This window comes from Phocoena sinus, chromosome 1 (genome assembly GCF_008692025.1).
Source record: "Phocoena sinus isolate mPhoSin1 chromosome 1, mPhoSin1.pri, whole genome shotgun sequence".
Taxonomy (NCBI): Eukaryota; Metazoa; Chordata; class Mammalia; order Artiodactyla; family Phocoenidae; genus Phocoena; species Phocoena sinus.
Genome location: NC_045763.1, coordinates 106,454,384 through 106,476,147, shown reverse-complemented (window position 1 = coordinate 106,476,147; position 21,764 = coordinate 106,454,384). Strand labels below are relative to the sequence as shown.

Below are 21,764 nucleotides of genomic sequence, written 5' to 3'. Positions count from 1 at the left end.
TAAAACAGATAAGAGGGACAGCACTGCAATTCATGCATGGCAGCATTTCAGTAGAAACCTTGGAAAGAATATGATAGTGAATATGTAACATGTGAGCTGCTATTCCCTACTCCTGTGCCCATGGCAGACATCACTAATCGATCTCTTCTTCTAAGCTTGGATTGGGCCTCATACTCCTCAATTTTGTGCTCTCCCATCAAATGACCAGAGTTGACATAGGTTAGTTAAAACTCATTTGTCCTCTTTGTCTAAGGGGATGTATTTTATCATGGACCATCTTGGCTCATCATTAAATTGTAAATAATGACAAGAAGGAAGTCTTTCACAGGTAGTTTAGTTTAGGAGCTGACACAAAACATGTCATATTCTTTCTTCTAAAGACTAAGTTAGCAGAACATCTAACGCCAGAGATACACAGTTTTGTGTGAACTGAATCCAAATGTGCAATCCTAACCCAAACCACAGTAGGATCTTTCTGGAGGGGAAGGAAGTCAGTTCCTCTGAACAAGGTCCTTTTAAGAAATGAGAATCAAGGCAGCATCCTTCATTAAGCATTTCCTTGCAGAGTTTAAAGAAGGTTGTAGACATTGTTGAGTCCTGCTACAACAGTGACTCTGTGGGGCAAAGAAGTGAGGCAGGCTTTGAGAGAAGAGCTACTCTGAGGCTTGGAGAGAAAAGAGACAGGAATGATGGACCCTGGAGAAGCTGAGTAACTTTATGGAAAACCTGAGGTTTCATTGGGACTGGCCTTCATTTCACACGAAGGGAGCAGAAGGCCAGCTTTGATGCAGGTCTGGGAATTCCATGGGCCTATGGACAAGACATTTCGCCATTGGATTGAACAAAACCTCCTGTCACTGGTAATGATTAAAGCAGTATGGCTATAATAACTATCCTACAGCCTCGTGACCTCCATATAAAGGGGTACGTGATAGAGCTGATCTCCTGGAATGGAGTATAAATGATCATTTAAAGAAGGAATCTGCTTGCCTCACTGGAGGGTGGGCTATTTTGCTTGATCGGTGAAAAGATGCAACATACTTTGATTAACAGGGAATCAGACTATATAGTAAGATGTACTTAGCATCTAACTGTACTGTGATTTCTCATTGATAATTCGGGATCTCGTCATACTGCAGGGTCATCACTTGGGAGATGAGCAGGTGCTATGGTTCAGAGGGCATGGCAGCAAGGATATGATGGGGTCCATGGGTCAGTGCTCGTTCCCACTCTACCACTAGGCACCCTTTGACTTTGGTCACATCTAGTGGAATCATAGGTCATGGAATGAGATGCTGGGAGGTCATTTTGTCTACATCTGTGCCTCACAGGAGCTAGGGATTATCATCTACATTTTAAAGACAAGGCCGTAGTTGCTCAGTAAGAGTACATTAAGGGTGCAACACGGGGGAGGTGTAGACGAATGAGAGGAGGAAATCCAGGTCTTCTCATGTCACTGCTCTGCTTCTGAGTCTCAGTTTCCTATCTTTAATGGGCTCTATAAGGTAAGTGAGGATTCAGCATGTGTTTAGCGCACAGGGAGAAATCTCTGTGAATGAGATGATTGATTAAATGTAGTACTGATCACTTCCATTTCTAAGTCACTTTGTAGCTTCCAAAGTGCTTTCATCTGCATTATTTTATCCTGCTGAGGACTCACGGAGTTGGGTAAGCCGTAGGATTCCGTAACCACTTTCCACGGATGCTTCAACTGAGACTCAGCAGGGTTCAGTGGCGTCCTCAAGGCCACACCAAGGTCAGAACCAGGACTCAAGCTCCTGCCTTCTGATTCTGAATCCGGGGTTTCTTCCACCATAGAACAATAGATAATGGACAGTTTACTCTATTTATCATTCACTTCAATGACAGCAGAGTCTTCAGCGTCACAACATGGTCAAAATAGACTGTGAGGGCAAGGAGGTTCGCGGTAGCAAACAAACTGAGCTCATCAAAATGTTCTCGCAGGCAGGCTTGGTTGCCGTGGCCTTTAGGAAAGCCTTGGCAGTCCTGCTGAGGACAGTGTCAGCTACTCACCTTGTCCAGCTTTCCCTGAGGAGCTGCCTCTTGGCTCCAGGGCCAGACTCAGGTGCTGCCCTAGAGGACACAGGGCAGGGGTGGGGGATGTGGAGGGAGAGGAAGATTTCTTCTGAGGTTTGGAGGCCATGGATTGAGAGCACACCCCTGGTGTGGGGACTGGACCGTGTGTCCCACAGCAGCAAGCTTGCTTGGTTTTGGCACACAGCAGGAGAAACAGCCTGGGGACCCCAGGATTCTTGTGCCACTGAGGTTTTTCTGAGGGGCAGGGAGAAGGACACTGAGAGAGTATGAAAGAATAAAAGTAGCCAGGCTAAAGGAAAAGCCCCATTTTCGTTCACTTAAAGATAATTTCTAATCTCCCTACTTCCCAAAATGATGTGTTATGAATTACAGTAAAAAAATTATACATGCATGTATATGTGGCTAAAATAAAGACAGATAGGAAATAAGGGCCCATACAGAGAAAGTTGGGGTGGTCCCATATGACCATTTAACAGTCCCAGAAAATGAAACCACTTTGTCTTCGTAAGGGAGACAAAGAATATATTTCTATTAGGATGCACCACTAGTATTCTGTGTCATATTCTTTTGAATATTTCTCCCACTGGAAATATCCAGCTAAGGGGAAATGCTTTACATTACAGCAGAAGAGAGCTTGGAAAATAGACAATTTTCCCACTTGAAGGAATCCTATTAAACCAGTGGTCCTTGTCCTTTTAAAGTCATAGATTCCTTTGAGAATTCCATGAATACCATACATCCTCTTCCCAGAAAAATGAAAGCTCCTACAAATTTAACTTATAATTTTAGGTCACCTATAAACCCCCAGAACCCATCCATTGACTTCAGGTTAATAACCTCTTCATTTAAAAAATTAGAAATGTATCCCTAATTTCAGAAATGCTGTCATAATGGTTTTTAACACCCTTTACTCTTCTTACTGGTGCTACTTTGTAGAATAAGAAACAATGCTGATAGGTTTTGTGGGAGTTTTATACACTTAAAAAAAACCCCTCAGACTTCTATTTTTGTTTTTAAATTTTCATATATATATATATTTCATAACTGGAGCCATGTAGCAAGTATGGGGAAAAATTGTGCCTTGTTTCAACAATTTTGCTAATTTTTAGGCTGAAAGATGACAGGTGACTAGAACTTACCTTATGTTGAATTAAAATAAATATTTCTCTTAAAAAGTAAAAAAATTAAAAATTAGAAATTAACACTTTATGAAATAATTTTTCCTTTACAAACAGATTCACTGCATGCAGTTGAAATGATTGTAATTAAAATGTAGGTCTGTAGCCAGTGTCACACAAAATATTCTGATTTCTATGAAATTCCCTAGCCTATGACATTTGTATTTTACATGTATAATCATTGCACATTCACTTATAATTTTATCTCAGTCTTTTATTGGTTTCTTTTAAAGATGCTATATAGCGTGCATTCCATTGTAATTTATATCTGATAATGTGTAATATTTGGTATAATAAGGAAAATCTGCCTTCACTGTAAATCAATTTTGATTACATGTAGAATATGGTATATAAAGTAATACTTTAATATCTACAACAGCCCACACACCATCCATAAGATCTCATCCTCCAAACTTGTGAATTCTTGGAAAAAATTACTTCCACATGTTCCTAAAACTACTTAAGATTTTTGACTGGTTGGTGGTCTATTGATTCTAAATATCTGACCTGTCAAAACGCCATCTTTAAACTTTAGTGATGCATAGAGGCTTGGAATTAGCCAGGGCTGAATTTATTACAGAACAAAGGGAGGTGATGATTAACACACCCATTTGAGCAGTAGGGGGGAAAAATAATCCTTGAATGGATTAGATGCCCTGATCCTAAAACCACATTCTCTGAATGTTGGGTCCTTGCCCAGAAATGAGGAGAGGCCACAAACACTGATGCCTTTTAAATGACAGGGTATCTCCATGGGACTCTGGTCAGGGACACTGGGGCAGAGAGTTGAGGGTCAATTGGGAAAAAAAAGCCTTTCTCTCTCCTGTGGTCTAGCAGAGTTGAGGACCCACACCCACTCTGTGTGTAGTAACCCTCAAAGCCCACCCGATTAGTGTTATTTAATTATCAGTCTTCCTGCCTGGCGGAGATTATGTTAAACTGTAAATAAATTAAATTTTATTTTGTTAACCGCTAACCAGGGATCACTTATAAATTTTTTTGGACTCCAGTAGGCTACTTTCAGGACTGGCATAGAGCCTGTCAAGAAGATGATGTGAATTATTATGCACTGTCCCTAGAGGCCGAGTCCTAGGCTAGCTCTTTCTATTCACTGGCAGTATCTGCTAGATTCTGAGCGCTCCCAGGTTGTAATTCCAGGGAAATTTATCTTTGTAAGAGTAGTCCGTGAACAGAGCACTAAACCCATTTTCTGACTGCTTTTCTCTTTTTCCTCTGCCATGTCTTACAGGCTTTATAAAAAGTATGTATTTAAAAAAAAATAACATTGTATAATAATATTGATGGAGATCGACTCTCAGAGAGACTCCTCCAACAGATGGGTCCCCTACCTGAGGAGGAAACAGACCGTTAGGAAAGTCCTTCTGACCCCCATTCCCTGGGAGGAGGAGCCCTTGAATCACAGGCCCAGGTGCTCAGGAAATCTGTCACTCTGAGATGGGCCAGGACATGGTGCCGTGTCCAAAACTTCTAAATACAGTTCAGGCTGGGTCATCATGACAGATGCTGAACTGGCACCACTATGAGGACTGAAGTGGGAACTCTGACAGTGCTTAAATGCTGCGGCCCCTGGGCTTGAACTCTTCATGGGCTGGGATTGGGAGAGGCAGTGCAGATCCTCATGGGGAGCAGGGTGGGAGCCACTTTGGCAAGGAAATCCTGCTGCCTCTGCGACACCACTACTCCTTCAGAAGGCAACCAACACCCAACAACATACCAGCTATTTTAGAAGCTGTCCGTTTCTGAATTGCTGGCACACTTGGAGGACACTCTTTCTTCAAAGGTCACTGGGACCGTTCAAGGTAGGTAGGCCTGGGGAGAAACAGAGGCATGCTATGGCCAAGGTGTTGGCTGAGGAATGAATGGAATTAAGTGACCTGGTCAAGATGGTTCGAGGAGTCAGGAATGGAGGTAGGAATATTGACTCCGGGATTCCCAAGTCGGCTTTTACGTAGAAGACAGTGTTAGGCTGTTTTACCTTGCTCCACTCTCTTGGCTATCACCAAAATTCCCATCAGGTTAGACTCCTTTGACAACTCACTCTCCTCTGGGGAGGGCTTTGTAGGAAAAAAAGAAGGCAGGAGAGACACCTGGCAGGTGGACTTTTCCTGGAGGAGTCTGGGGACTTGGGATATGAGGGTAAGTTTCTGAGGTTGGCAAGCATCTTAAGCAGGGGATGGTGTATTGTAAGAATACAGACACTGCTATGAATACAATTAATCCAGAGTGTTTGTTTCACTCTTAATGCTTGCCCCCTGCCCCCAAAGTAGATTCATTTCTGTTGTTAAAGCATTTTATTTTAGGGTTTCTGAAGGTGGAGTGGATGGTGGTTGATTCAAGCTTTGGGGTAAGAAAGACCTGGATCCTTTTCTTCTCTCTGATGCTTCTGGGTGAGTGGCACTGGGCATGTTACCTTGACTAAGTCTCAGTAATCTCACCTGTCAAATAGGTTATAATGCGCAACTCTCAGGTCTCACCTTGAGGCTCTTGGGAGCCTCCCTCAGGCACTAGATCTTTTCTGTCTCCTCAATGTATATATTTTCCTTAGCCTGAGCCAGAGGGTGAGAGCTCTTGACAAGGTTGTCAATTTGGAGTCAGGGGATCCTGCAGCCCCCCAGCTCTTTTCTGTCTTTCGCACCTCTTGTGGAGCAGTGCCCTTGGGCTGCTTCTTCAGCCAAGGTTGATCTCTCTGCTTCTCTGTTGAAGGCTAGAATTTGCTCTCGGGGCCCCATTTCCTAACTGAAGATCCAGCCTACATCTTTTCTCAGTGGTCTACCCTGTTTTCTCTTCTTTCAGATTCTAGTCATTTTCCTTCTCAACTAGTATGGCAGCCATCATGAACCTGGAGTAGACCTACACAAAAACAGGCTTTCTTAGCTGGCATTTTTACTATTCCTTTGCTTTTCCCTCCTTCTGCCTTTCCACAATTTCTCCTTCTAACATATTCAATTCTGATAATTTTGCTTCAGGCCCTGAATTATTTTCTTCATTGTGTGATATTTTCCTATTCTACATTTAAAATTTTCTTTGTTGGGATTTGCTTTTCTCCTTTTGAAAGAACACAAACCTTCTTTCTCCCTCGCAAATGTGGATTGGCAAGTGATTGGGAAAAGATCTAACCCTGTGGCCACCTCCCTTTCCAAGTTATGGACAGAACTAACATTTAATATACTCCTACTGTGTGCCAGGGGCTTTACTGAGAGCCATGGGCATATCTGTTTTATGGAGGAAATTGGCTCAGGCAGGTTAAATCACTTGCCCAAAGTCATAAAGCTGGGTCTGTATGATTCTAAAGAAGGACCGTGCTGTTTCCCCCTCTTGGCAGCTTCTCTGGAAACCCCACTTCATTGCAGACAGCAGGGCCGCTTGCTGTGTGGGGGTCTAGAGGGTGCAGCAGCTCTGTGTGCAGGAGTCATCCTGTTCCTGAAGGAGAAGGCATCTCTGCACCCCATCCCCTGCCAGGTAACACACACACACACACACACACACACACACACACACACACACACACGAAAGCATCACCAGCTCCAGCACTTGTAGAAGGGCTTGCTCCTTTCCTCATTTTACCCTTGTGATCACAGGCACCTTTTCTTCTTAGGTTCACGTGGAGGAGAGTTAGTATTGAGAATTTTCTAGATGATAGACTGTGACTGCTACTCACAGAAGTGATCAAAGTCACTGAATTCATTTGATGCCCCTGAAAGATTTCAGGTTAGACCTTGCCAACTCACGGTCATGGAAGGAAAAGCTAGTGGGATTCCAATAGCTTAGATTATGTGTAGAGGTGACCCTGTTGGGATTTTGTTGGGAACACAGAGTTCAATTAAAACACCTCATTACTAGGGATATAGTGGTCTCCTGAAGAGGATCAGAAGAATAGCATTCAAGATTCTTGATGTGGCTCCAGCCTTCTTCTCTGGCCACATTTCTTCTCTTGCTTTGCTAAACATACAGCGTTTCATTCATTCATTCATTTAACAAAACCAACATTTTACTGAGTGCATGATAGGTGCCAGACACTGTCCCAGGTGCTGAGGATACAAGAGGAATCACACAGATGTGGTCTCAATTACTTGCTGTTCTCTAGACCTGCTTGGTAGACTTTATTCCTGTGCCTCTGCCATAAAATTCCCTTTTCCTGGAAGATCTTTCTCCTCCTTTCCCATCTCTTCCTTTTCATCTTGCACACATCTCTCCATTAGGTCCAGAAAAGACCACCGGGCGGGAAGAAGTTCTTCTCACCTCTAAACCCCCATAGCATTTATTGATACTCCTTTTAGATCATACATGAAAATTAGCATTCATATATCCCTTTTACTACTGATAAAGTATTTACGTAAACACACAGACACACACTTTGTTAGTGATTCATAAAAATTTCACAAAGTAGGTACTAATGATACCCTCATTTTGCAAATGATAAAACTAAGGCTCAAAGAGGTTAAGTGACTTGTTCAAGATTAGACAGTTGGAAAAAGAAGAGATGAACTTTAGAACTTGGTCTTTTGAATTACAGTCCCTCAGCATGCTCTATGCCATGCTGGATTTTGACTCTTCTACTTTTATTAGATTATTTATTAACCTGTCCTGTCTCCTAAGTGATTTTGTAAGTTCCTGAGGATGTAGGAGCGTATCTTATTTAATTTTGTGCCCCTCACATTACCTAACACATTGCCAGGCTCAGGCTAGATAATCAACTAGTATTTGTTGAAAAAATAAATAATTGATTGAATGGATGAATTCTGAAAATTACTGGAGAAGTTGTTATGTTTGCCAGCCATTTAGCTCTTTTGTTCATCAAACAGATGGTTCTTTATGTTTGGCTTGATAGGTAGGGGAGATTTTATTTATTGATTTTTAACGTTTTTATTGGAGTATAATTGCTTTACAATGGTGCGTTAGTTTCTGCTTTATAACAAAGTGGTTGGGGAGATTTTAAACTCAGTGTAGCTGGTGGTGTCCTGAGCGTAATTTGAAGGGTATTGCATGTTCCTGGCTATACTCGAATGTCTATCCTACTTACATGTTTGACATTGCCACCTCCAAGGGCACTGTCTCCTGAAGTCATAGTTAAATTACACTTGTTTCTTGGAAACTGGCTGCTTAGTTCTTCCCCTTTAGCATATTAGCATGGGTTTATTTATTTATTGGTGCTCAGTGAGAATATCCTAACACGATATAAGGCAAGTTCTTCCAGGGCCTTTGGGGGAAGGCCTCCTTTTCACATCATGGAAATTAAAAGACCACTGTGGCAAACATCTGATGGTGTTAATGGTAGTGGCTGCTGTGACGATGGGGGTGGGGGTGGGAGGTTGGGAGTAGCTGTGGTTGCAAAGAGCAAATAAGCACGGGCTTAGGAATGAGCTAATGTGTCAATTCACTCAGAAAAAATGCCAAGAGCCTTGTGAAGGGGCTTGTGTTGACAGCTCCTGGCCTAAAATTTACTGGTAAATCTTGAAGACCACCCAGTCCATCAGGATCAACTTTTGGAGGACCTCTGGGGCAAGAGGTATTTAGATCTGAATATTGCCACGTGGCTTCTGACCAATTTTTGACTATTCCATTTATGCATTTTCTGTGCTTTCATCAAGAATGTTTTCTGAACCAAAAGTTGGTCTCAAAACTTTTAATTTTATGGGGAGGATGAAATAAAATATTTGAAATTAGGATTGTTCTAGAAAATCCAGGACCCATATTTGTCCTTATTTTTTCTTGGCCTTCCCGACTACCTTGATCATTGGCATATAATCTTATCTGTTAATTTAGCACTTTACTGTTTATAAAGTGCTTTCATATATATAATTATCAGTTGATTTCTCCTCAAGTACAGATATATATTTAGTACTATCAAACACTTATGTGCCCTGAACTCTTGACTTAAGCCTGTGTAAACCAAATTATGTACAAGTAGGAACTACTTCAGCTGCCTTTTCTTGTCTCTCAATGCTGTCATTACACACTTCTCAAAGTCCAGACATCTTCCAAGTACTTTCTAACATTATTTTTCTTATGCTCTAGGCTGAAGCAAAAGAGTGATTTGACGCTGACAGTGATCTTCAGTGATCTCTCTGTCACATTTGTATCTTTTACATGGGGGTGCTGGGAACAGGAAGTGAAATGCAACAAAAGAGGGCCTTTTACATTTGTTCTTACTTGTTAAATAATGTTAAGTTAGTGAAGAGGCCTAAAATATTCCTGAACATAACTGCTCTGCTACTATGAAAGGTAAATTCCCATCTGACCTGGCTTTGAATTTTCTGTTTTCCCCAAATAACTGATAATGTTTTAGTTTCCATAGAGCTATCTTCTGACCGAGCAGCCTGAACGTGAGCTCTGCATTTCCAAGTTCAGAGTGGGAAGCACAGAACTGTGCAGGTCTAGTTCTAAAACCTGGGCAACAGTTGACGGTGGAAAGAGCATCACCTCTAGTGTCAGACTAAGTCAAATCCCACTCTGACACCTCCTAGTTATATAATGTGAGAAAAGCTTTTTCATCTGCCAGACCTCAGCTTTCTCACTTAAAAAGTGGCAGCAATAATGCCTACTTCATAGGGTTTTCTGTGAAAATTGCATGAGGCTTAAATATAAATGTATATAAACTATTTAGTGTAGTGCCTGTTATTTCTCTTCTTTTGTTTGCTTCCACCTTCAAAGCAAGCTGGAGCACTAGAGGCTGAACCTTTAATGACATTGAGCCTTCGTTTGATCCACAAGAAATAGATGTAGAAATGCCTGCCGCCACTTCTTTGCAAAGCCTCTTTAAAAGGCTTAGATCTCAGGGATGACGTTGGGTCCTTGCCTGTGGTCTGTATGTCAGTGAGAGAGGCGCTGGTTGTCAGGTGGAGAGTGCTTTAGGCAGCTGAAGGATATGTGCTCTCAGTCTCCCTAATTGGATTATTGGCATGGGAATTGCAGGCTTCAGGTTACCACCCCCCTTTTTCCCAAATAGAACTTGGAGGGCATGGAGGGCTCAGAGACTTCATTCCATTACTAAAGTCATCTAACAGGCTCATTTGAGTGTTTGCTATCATCATAATTTTAGTTTAATCCAACCTGGGTTATAGTTCATTCCCTTGAAGCTCTGGACTGGGTATCAAATGTGGGCTCAGTGCGTACTCAGGTCAGTGCCAAATGCTCTGCTTCTGCTGTATTTAGAATTACTCTATGAAAAGTTTCATCACCAGATTTTGCTAAGCTATCTGATAAAATCTGATGTCCCAGAACCAATTTCCACCTCAGAGGTCCTCTGGGAATAAGAATTTACTTGAGCCTGGTACAGAGAGTGCTACCTGGGTTATAGCTTCTGATGTCTCCTATGGTGTGAATGGGAGCCCTGAGATGACTGTGGGTGGGTCTTGGTTTTAGAGACTTTGGGACTTAAGAAGTAGGCCAAGGAGTGGTTGCCCTGCCAGTATCAGTTAGGGGGCACCACTCAATGTAGTCATGTCCCAGTTATTGGCAGAAACAAAAACAAGAACGATTGTTTGATTATCATCTGGTTTGGGTCTTTCTCTTTTAATTGTTTCAAGCTATTTTCTCCCTTGGGTAAAATATGACAGCTGAGGTCCAGTCTCATGGAAGTGGCTTGTGCATCTAATCTCAGAAAATTCAGCATCTCTTATCTGACTCTGCAGTAGTCTTCTACCACCCATCTTCCACATTGAAACCAGGCTATCGTGTATCATTCATTCAGGAGATGTGGCAAAGCATGAAACTCAGTTTATGGAATTCATAGTCTAGAAGGGAAGACCGAACCATCATCACCTACATTTAAAAGAAAACTTTGGTATAAAGAAAATAAAGTCTAAACTCCATATTATGACACACACATTTTTCCTAAAATATAAACTCCACGTGGCCAGGGATTTTTGTTTTTTCCCTGATGATGTCTCAAGAATCTAGAAAAGTGATTGGCACATACTAAATGTTAAATAAGTTGTTGTATAATTGCGTTGAGCCTGATTTTCCAACTTATCTCTTATCTCACCTCCCCTCTTCCCTTATGTATTTTAAGCTCTGGCCATATCTGTGTGCTTGTAATTTTCTAAAAATGACAAGTTCTTACTTATGCTATTCCCAGTACCTGAGATTCTGTCCCCATAGTTTCTTTGCTTGCTCATATTAAACTCATATAAAGCGCATATAGATTTCAAGCCCACTCTCAAATGTCACCTCGTGACATCTTCTCGATCCTCTTGTCCATTGGCTTGTTTGCTCTTCAAAGCTCCTGGTAGCGCTTTGCTCCTATACATCTGCCAGAGCACCTATCACAGTCCATCTTCTTTAACAGTTTCTGTATCCTTCCTACAAGATTGTTAGCTCCTTCAGAGTAAGAACCTGTTGTGTCTGTCTTCCCACATGAATACACAACCTGATCTATACAAAGCAGAAATGTTTGGTGGAATAAAAATGGAATTAAAGGGCTTCCCTGGTGGTGCAGTGCTCGAGAATCTGCCTGCTAATGCAGGGGACAGGGGTTCGAGCCCTGGTCTGGGAGAATCCCACATGCCGCGGAGCAACGGGGCCCGTGAGCCACAACCGCTGAGCCTGTGCGTCTGGAGCCTGTGCTCCGCGACAAGAGAGGCCGCGACAGTGAGAGGCCCGCGCACCTCCATGAAGAGTGGCCCCCGCTTGCTGCAACTGGAGAAAGCCCTCGCACAAAAATGAAGACCCAACACAGCCAAAATAAATAAATTAATTCATAAACTCCTACCCCCAACATCTTCTTCAAAAAAAAGAAATTACGTATAATTTCACATGCCTGCAATCCTTAGGAGGTAGAACCGATGCAATTTGGATTTGGCTGTCAATAATATTTGAAATGGAGAGAATAATAATAACTCTTAGAGTTGCTCTATTAAATGATGGTATGTATGTAAGGTCTTAGCAGAGTGCCAGTAAGTGCTCAATACATGTTGACTATTAACTCTTTGGTTGGGATCGTTGTTGAGAGCTTGTATTCGTCTCACTGTCCAAAGTCACTGACATTGTTATCAGCAGAACCATTAGATTCTGTCTTTATCACACAGATATAAATGTGATTTTTGAGAAGGAAGGTATCTTTTCCTTGACCCTAATAGTAAAGTAAGGAAATACTAAAGATAAGGAAACTGAGGGTTGGTGAAATGAGGTGACTTTCCAAGACCCCACTCTTGGTGGGTAGCAGAGCCCTAAAAGTAAATGTGCCTTGTTACCTGTAGTAAAAAAATGATTCCTTAAAATTATTAGTTAAGTGGAGATGAAAATCACCTGGCAGACTGTGAAATATGTTCTAATAACGTCTAATTTTTTTTAAAAAATTTATTTATTTTGGTGCGCCGGGTCTTAGTTGCAGCAGGCAGGATCCTTTAGTGGCGGCATGTGGGATCTTTTAGTTGTAGCATGCGGACTCTTAGGTGAGGCATGCATGGGGGATCTAGTTCCCCGAATAGGGATTGCACCCAGGCCCCCTGCATTGGGAGCGTGGAGTCCTACCCCCTGGGCCACCAGGGAAGTCCCCTAATGTTGAAATGAAGTCAGAGAACATATAACTCAGGCTTTTTCTATACATGTCAACCAAATCAGCTTATCGTGGTTGGGTTGCTGCTGTTAGACTTGGTGGTCTTTAAGCTGTACTACGAATCCATCCGTTAAACATTAAACTTAAAAGAGACTTTATAGCGGCCCTAATTAAATGTGCATGTGCTGTGCTATAAAGATCAAGGAAAATAGGGACCAGAATAGTTATGTGACTTGGCCAAGATCAAACATGTTAAGCCATTTCAGTTGTAAGGATGGCCAAAACAGTTGAAGGGTCTTACAGAATTGCTGACTGCTTTGGCCAGGGATGAATGTAGTAGGATCTTGGGGAGACGTGATCGTTGATTCAGGAGGCAGGAGACCTACTTTGTAGGCCATGTGGTTTTCAATTTTTCTTAGTCTCAGTTTCCTCATCCACAAAATGGACATAAAAATATAGGCCATGTCTAGCTCATCCAATGGAAGGATATATTAGGTAATATGTAAAATATAAATTAAGAAACGATTTTATTATTGCTACTATTTTGTATGAGTTGAGAACTGAAATTCTCTCTAAGCTAAACTCAACTTTCTCTGGGAACTTAGCGTTAACCGTATCCATTTTCTCAATGTGAAATAGGTCAGAGATAGAAAATGAGTGACACAGCGAACGGATGGTCAGATTCTCCTTCTTAGAGATTTTTTTTGGGATGGTAATAGATATGTTAGTTTGACCCTATGAGTCGGTCACATGGTATTCTCCAGTGACTTGTAGCTGGCTTAGCGCAGGTTCCCAAAGTTTTCTTCTTTAACTTCCTTAGTTATGTATAACTTTATCATTTATGTTCTGACTTACTAAAACTTTCCTTGTTAAAATACTACTCCCAAGAGACGTCTGATGGCCAAGACATCTTTCCAGGTCATTCAAATGAGTTCCTAGTGGTTATTTTTTGAAGGCAGGAAGTCACAAATTGCCAAGAATGAAAAAACCTTGAAAACACAGAGGTGTTTTCTGATCTTCAAAAGACTGATTATATTTCTGAATGGATGACCTGATCTGATTGAAATAACCCACCCGCTCTGTATGCATTTCTTACATTTATGACTTAGGTAACTTGGTTATACATTCTGATTAATAGCTGAAATAATTGATCTGTTTAGCCGAAATATTTTATATAACTATGATTTAGAAATATATTTTACAAAGAATTAAACTTTATTTTTACCTGGGCTGTTGATGTGGACTCTGAGATTACTATTTGAAGGGTATTGTAGAGTAGTTTATGTCACAGGTAACCCTCATTACTCTAGGGGTTCAAAACAAACTATATAAAATATAATACTAATTTTGTTTCCAACCTATGGAAGTTAAGAAACAATCAGGAATGGAAAATTACATGATACATTCGTGTGACTGAAAATGAGGGCTGGTGCCTGCATTCTGTATATAAAAGTCACTTGGACTCTATTTTGTGAGGGAGTGAGAGTAGAGGAGCACAGAGTATTTCCAGGGAAACAAATAACTGTCTCTGAAAATCCTCTTCATGGGAAAATACTGCCTATGCCTCCACATCTTGTCCATTTCTTTATTAGTAACCATGAGTTCCCCAGGAATGTTCCAGCCCTCTCAGATCCCTCTGTTTTCTGAATTCCTATGAGACATACAGGAAAATGTGTAATGGTGTGGAAAACTGCATGGTAGTATTTGTCTTGGTCTCTGATTATTTGCGAATGCTCCCAGTTTCCACTTGTACTGTAAATACCTTTAAGAGGAGCCCCATTGTGTACTTTGATATTTCCCAGAATCTAGCACAGTGCTGGGCACATAGTAAGCACTCAGTAGATGCATAATTAATCAACACTAACTGGGAAATTTCCCAAGGTCTGGATTCTGTTTCAAATTATCTGAATGGTATCTCATATAGGGCCACATGCTGATAGGTGCTTATTGATGGGTTTGATTGAAACTATAAACAGAATACTAACTCAATTCTTTAACTCCTATGATAATGTGAATGTGAGCTCCCAGTCTTTTTTCTCATTTAACTTGTCTTTCCCAGACAGTTTTAAATTTGATGCTTCTACAGTTTTTTAAACTCCAACTTATCAATTAATTCTTTCACAAATCATGGTTTTGGTGTTTTACCTAAAAAAAAAAAAACATGAACAACTAACAATCTATATTACAAATGATTGGCCATTGAGTTACTTAGAACTAAACTATACAATTTGTATAATGATCTTTGAAAAGGATTATCTCTTTTGACTTATTTACATGTTATTTTGGACTTTTTCCTAAATAAAAGTTTTTAAGTAGAAGAAAAATATTTTTGATGCTTCTAATTGGGGCCACCTGGGTTATCACTGAAAATTGCATTAGGAAGGAGTCTTACATTCTTTAAGCCATTGGAGGTGGAAGAGATTATAAGAGATTTCAGTTCAATCTTTTTAATTGTACTATGAAGAAATAGGTCCATTGCGGCTAAGTGACTTGTCCAAGGTTATTCATCAATCCGTTTAATGTTACATTTTGAGTACCTGTTTGTTTGTTTGTTTTTTTGCGGTACGCGGGCCTCACACTGTTGTGGCCTCTCCCGCTGCGGAGCACAGGCTCCGGACGCGCAGGCTCAGCGGCCATGGCTCACGGGCCCAGCCGCTCGGCGGCATGTGGGATCCTCCCAGACCGAGGCACGAACCCGTGTCCCCAGCATCGGCAGGCGGACTCTCAACCACTGTGCCACCAGGGAAGCCCTGAGTACCTGTTTTATTCCAGATGACATAAGAGAGTTAAGAGCAGTCTCTTACTTCCTAAATCTCCAGCCACAGTTCCCATTCCAATACTAACCTCAAGTTGGCTACCTTAAAAATATTATCACTTAGTGCAGTGATATCTTTCCTTTCCTTTCCCCCTTCCTAAACACACATTGGAGAAATTATATGTCCAAAATTTTTGCTGGGCCCTGCCTGTTTCCAACTGTTTCATAACCGTAGCACTTTATGGTAAGGAGATTTCATAACACTTTGCTTCCAAAGGTAGGACAAGACTATTTTTTAAAAATCTTGCTTCAGGAAGTTCTTGAAAAATTCCCAATTTTAGTGATAAGTGAGGAGCCCTTGGCATATCGCAGAAACAAAATGGGATTTGGGAATCCATGTCTCAAGGGATCAGATTACTGTGTTTGGAGAGTGTGTGAGGACATCATGGCTCTGCTACCGAAAAGCAGATAGCATCAGGCTGGGATAGAGCCTGATTGTCACCCAACAGCGCTCACCTTAGAAAAGCAGCTCCACTTTTCTGTACTTGAAGGAGACAAATATTAGCTCCTGTTCAGTCCAAGATATAAAATGATATGCTTATACATGTAGTATCTAGTCATATAACTTTTTAATGTTTTTGATGAAGATGGTGACTGGGCCAGTGATCGTGGATAAACTAAAGATTTGGGGCAGAGACTTCCGTGTTATTTAGGAGCTTGGTTCAGTTCTGCAGTGTGCTGAATGTCTTCAGCAGTGATGCTGCCCGGGTTTGAGAGAGGAGCACACTAGGGCTAGAAGAAAAGAAAATTAAAGGTGTCATGAGAGGGGTTGTTCACAGGCCTAGAAACCTGCTCCAGTTAGTGAGGATGGCAGCAAGATGATACGGCTTTCTGTCCCAGCCTCCTTCCATCCTGCTAGTGTCAAGGACTGGTACCCAAGCGGTCCTGACCTTTGACAGCATTGAAAAGCCAGTTGTCAGAGTAAGACATCATTGTTTTCAACCTTTCTTTATGTATGTATTTAATTATGGGGGAAGCAATCGGAATCCTAGATGTTAAGGGTGAGTTAGAGAAATAGGTTCTTAGGCTTGGCTTGCAGTATCGTGTGACATAAGGAAACTGTACTAGCTAATCCAAGTTTGGAAAATATTAGGAGATAAAGTTCTTGGCATAGGGCCTCTAAAAGTAAAAAATCTGAAAAATTACAGAAAATTCTCTAGTAGATCTGACTCTAGGCTTCTCCATCTGTCTACATCCCCCCTGCCTCCCCACCCCCCCACCACCACCACCAGCACCCTCTTCATGAGAACAGAAGACGAAAGAGGAAAGGACCATCTGGCCCAGCATGCCAGCTTTTTATTTGGTTGCTCTCAATCCTACCTTCCTGTTTGGATCAACCCTCCCCTCTGCCCATACTTCAGAAACCAATCAAGGTGTCTCCTAAACTCATTTATTCCCTTTGTTTCAACCACCTTCTTGGGTAACTTTTTCCATATGCTTACATCCTTGCCTCACAACAGACATTTTTTTTTTTCATCCAAAATGACCTGATTAGACTTAGGAAAAGCCATTTACTCAACTATACAACAAAGTGTTTCTAAAGATCCCAAATAACTTTTCATTACTTTTGATGACCAGGATATATAAATGGAGGAAAACTCAATGTGTTTAAAAATAACTAACTGAAGGACAGTGATGCTGAGTGGTATGGAATTAAAGAACACATTGTTGTTAGCACTGAATCTTTTACCCCAAGTTAAATGGTCTAATCTAGATTTGCAGCTATAGTCTGTGATTATTATTATTTTTAAAATTTGGCATTTGTCTATTTTGTTGCTCCAGTTTGGCTTCATTCCCTTCAACATGGTGACATTAGTACTCTTTATGTTGCCTATTGTGGACCAATTTTCTTCAGCTGTTGCTAAAACTTACTAAAATGCCAGATGTCATGTTGGAAACACGAAACCTGAAAGAAGGTCATAAATCACAAAAACAAACCATAAAAAAAAAAATAATAAAATACGCTGAGTGCTGTGCTCTGGAGCTTCCCAGCTTTAAGTCTCCTTTTGTTCACCCCTCTCCCCACCCCATCGAGCTCCCTACCCTGCATCCATCTTTTAGGGCCAGGGGTGTGGAGGGAGCTCAGCAGTTTCTCACCTAAGTCTTGACTGTTTGTTTTGCAGATTCCGAGCAGAGCACTGGTTCAGACTCTGAGGTGATCACTGAGCGGTCTTCCTGCTCCTTTGACACTCACACTGACCTGGGCCCTGGTGCTGCAGGCCCTGTGCCTGCTGCCATGTCTTCCATGGAGGAGATTCAGGTGGAGCTGCAGTGTGCTGACCTCTGGAAGAGGTTCCATGACATTGGAACCGAGATGATCATCACCAAAGCAGGCAGGTAAGGACAAGTTCCTTTGCAGAGCCACATTCGAAGAACAGGAAAACAAATGTAGGAGCTGTTACATTTTTCTTTTCACTTATTTGTGGTAGTAGCATTGGTGCAGCCAAAGCAACTCACACTCACTTTTCAGCATTTGGATGTCTTGATAAAGTGCTTTTCTTGTGTTTACTGTGATTTTGCTATTTTCCTCCAAGGACCACTCAAACCTAAATCGCCTCTGACCTCACAAACATTTTCTGCCTGCAAATGTATTCCAGCTAATACTGGAGATCCATGGTGCATAACAGTCAAACAATAGATTTCCAAAGCAAGTGTTACTTCACCAGCCAATGTTTTCAAGAGAAAAAGCTTGCATCTTCTAAGGCATTTAAATCAGTCAGGTATTTTTGTAAGAATTTTGTTTTTGGTAAAATTTGGGCTTGGTGCATTTTTGGAGCCCTGCGGATTGATCCATTGTGTTTTATAGTTGGCTTGAAATGTGATTACTTTAATGGGACCTGGTGGAAACTCTTGCAAAATGATTTATGTAAGGATGATAAAAGTTTTAAAAACACAGCATCTCTTGAAATAAACAGTTAATTAAGCTACTCCTTTATTGGTATCTTTAAATTTTTCATGGTTAGGTATCTGTTTTGTGCTGGATATTCAACATGTATTTCATTATTTAAACTTCACAGGAATCGTATGAGGTAGGATGTGATAATTCCATATATGGATGGGGATGCAAAAGCTGGAAGAGGTTAATTAACTTGACTAAGGCCACACAGGTAGTAAAGGGCAGCTCCAGAATTCTACACAAATCTGTTTGGCTCCAAAACAATTGTCTCAACTGTTTGTAAGTCTGCACTGTTAAGAAATGGTTATAGCTTTTGCCCCTTGGATTTAAAATGAAAATGATTTAAATCAAAATAAATTTGGACTGAGTTTATTAGTATATAGGAATAGTTCACTGAAATTAAAATAATGATAGTGCTTTCATATTTACAAAGTGAACCCACTGTCTCACATCACAGAGACCAGAAAGACTCACCTCATTGATCATAAGCTGTCTTCATGCACATAGACGTTTAAAGTAAAAGCATAGTTTGATTGGGTCTAGTTCACTTGAATGCACATAGAGAAACCTCTCAATACAATAATATATCACAAAAAGGTGAGCTTAAAATGAACCTGAAGTCTTATTCATTTTCATCCTCCTCTGTAAACCCTCTTCCTTCTTTAAGTTTTAGTAGAGAATAAAACCATTAAAAAGCTTCTTAGGAGGAGCAATTTTGAAGGAGAATTACTTTTCGGAATTTCTTGTTTTTAAAATTGAAGTAGAGTTGATTTACAATGTTGTGTTAATTTCTGCTGTACAGCAAAGTAATTCAGTTATACACACACACACACACACACACACACACACATATACACATTATTTTTTATATTCTTTTTCATTATGGTTTATCACAGGATAGTGAGTATAGTTCCCTGTGCTATACAGTAGGACCTTGTTGTTTATCCAGAATCACTTTCAAAAACCATCTCTTTATTGTTACTTGTGTTTCAGTCTACATCTTTTTTTTTTTTTTTTCAGTCTACATCTTGAGTCTACATTTTGAGATATGACTTGGAAAGAAACAGCAATTCAAGGAAAAAGTGTTTACTCTTTTTCTTAGTTTTTGGCAAGGGCATTGGTTTGGTGAGAGGGGGAAATATTACTTTTTTTGTCTGTAAGATTTTCCAGTTTTTATTTTGGGTCTTTACTTACTACTATTATGTCTGTGTATTTTAGTCACTTTTGTTCCTGATATCATTCCCTTGTTCCCTGCACTTCAGTGAATTCAGTTTACCTGAGCACCTCCTTGACAATTCTCCTGTGACCTCATTTCATGATTTTCTGCAATGTTTACTTTTCCATATCTCTGCCTTCACAAATTCATGTTGATACCTGAATATATCCAGAGATTCCCAGCACAGACATACAGTTTGTTCTTTAATCATATCCCTTTATCTAGGTTTAGAAACTACATTCATTGCTTCCATATTGGAGTGCCTCAGTTGTTGCTGTTGCTACCAGTAACTCTGCTCAAGTAATTCCAGAACCACTCAGAAACATGCAAAGAAGTCTTCCTCTTCTGTGAATTTTTTTCATTCCCTCCCCATCCTCCAAGTTGATTCTTTGCTTTTCACTTCATTTTTCTTCCTATGCAGTGTCTTTTTCAGTTTTAACTCCAATTTCCATTTTTTTTCTTTCTTTTTTTTTTTTTTTTTTTTTTGGTACGCGGGCCTCTCACTGTTGTGGCCCTTCCCGTTGCGGAGCACAGGCTCCAGACGCGCAGTCTCAGCGGCCATGGCTCATGGGCCCAGCCGCTCCGTGGCATGTGGGATCTTCCTGGACCGGGGCACGAACCCGCGTCCCCTGCATCGGCAGGCGGACTCTCAACCACTGTGCCACCAGGGAAGCCCCAATTTCCATTTTCTTAGTTACTGTTAGTTATGTATGACTCGCTGTTCTTTTTCCCTCTCAGAAGATCTTAGTCACCACCTACTTCTTCTCACATCCCAAAGTATAATCCCGTTGATTCAGAACTACTGTAGTCTACAGAGCCCTCAATCTTTGAATGCACCAACAAAACCTGCATGATCAGCACCATGGACAGAGGTGTTTGTAGGGATGAACGGGTTTGGAAGTCAAAAGAATTGGCCTAAATTTAGGCATAAAATTAAAACCAAACACATCTCATTTTATGAATATGAAAGATTAGTTTTTCTCTAGGATGTTATGACATTACCTGATATTCTGTGCTAAAATACTGACAAAAAGAAAGAGCAACTTTGGTCAGATTTTAAGAATTGTCAGAGAATGTTAAAGCAAAAGGTCACCTTAAGGATTATTTAGTTCCTTTCCTCTGTTTTATAGATGGTGAGGTTACATGGCTTATCCAGAGCCACACAGCTCATTCATTTTAGAACCTGAGTTCTGAAAAGAGACAGGTAGCTTCTCTACTCAAGGTCATATAAGTGTTTCAGACAAAACAGGTATTGACTTTAAAAACACCTTAACCCCTTTTTTTTAAAGTCATCAAGAAAATAAATTTATCTCTTTCAATGTAATGCAGCCTCTTTAGATGGCTGAGAGGAACCACATTTTCGTATCTCAGATAGCAAGGGAGAGGACTTTCCATCCCCGGCAAGATGCTCTCCAAATATTTATATATACAGGGCAATCACAGATCATTGTTATTAAGTCGGGAATTAATGATCTATATATACATGTATAGACCAAGGTTCCCAAATTTTTGGAAAGAGTTAATGTGAGTCAAAGTGCCTCACCTATAGTGAATGTTAGATTTAGTCATTATGAGCAACCCACCATCAAACTTCATTAGCCAACCGTAAGACTAAAATATAAGGCTTTGGGGACTTCCCTGGTGGCACAGTGGTTAAGAATCCGCCTGCCAATGCAGGGGACACAGGTTCAATCCCTGGTCCGGGAAGATCCCACATGCGGCAGAGCAACTAAGCCTGTGCGCCACAACTACTGAGCCTGTGCTCTGGAGCCGGCGAGCCACAGCTACTGAGCCCATGTGCTGCAACTACTGAAGCCTGCATGCCCTAGAGCCCATGCTCTGCAACTGCAGCAAGAGAAGACACTGCAATGAGAAGCTTGCACACCGCCAATGAGGCGTAGCCCCCGCTCGCACCAACTAGAGAAAGCCTGTGCCCAGCAACAAAGACCCAACGCAGCCAAAAATAAATAAGTAATTTAAAATAAAATAAAATATAAGGCTTTCTAATTAAGCTTGTGAGGGTAGAGAAAGAAAATCTAAAATGATATACCAGTAGAAGCTTCTGAAAAGTTATAAAGTGGGAA

At 40.9% G+C, this 21,764-nt stretch overlaps 1 protein-coding gene across 1 annotated transcript in view; it reads left to right on the top strand.

The window, feature by feature from the left end:
- TBX15 (T-box transcription factor 15) overlaps positions 1–21,764 on the top strand; it is a 99,487-nt gene that overhangs the window by 40,524 nt on the left and 37,199 nt on the right. The window contains exon 2 of the mRNA XM_032650719.1: positions 17,692–17,905. Coding sequence (XP_032506610.1) covers positions 17,692–17,905 — 214 coding nt within the window. The remainder of the gene's footprint in view (positions 1–17,691; positions 17,906–21,764) is intronic.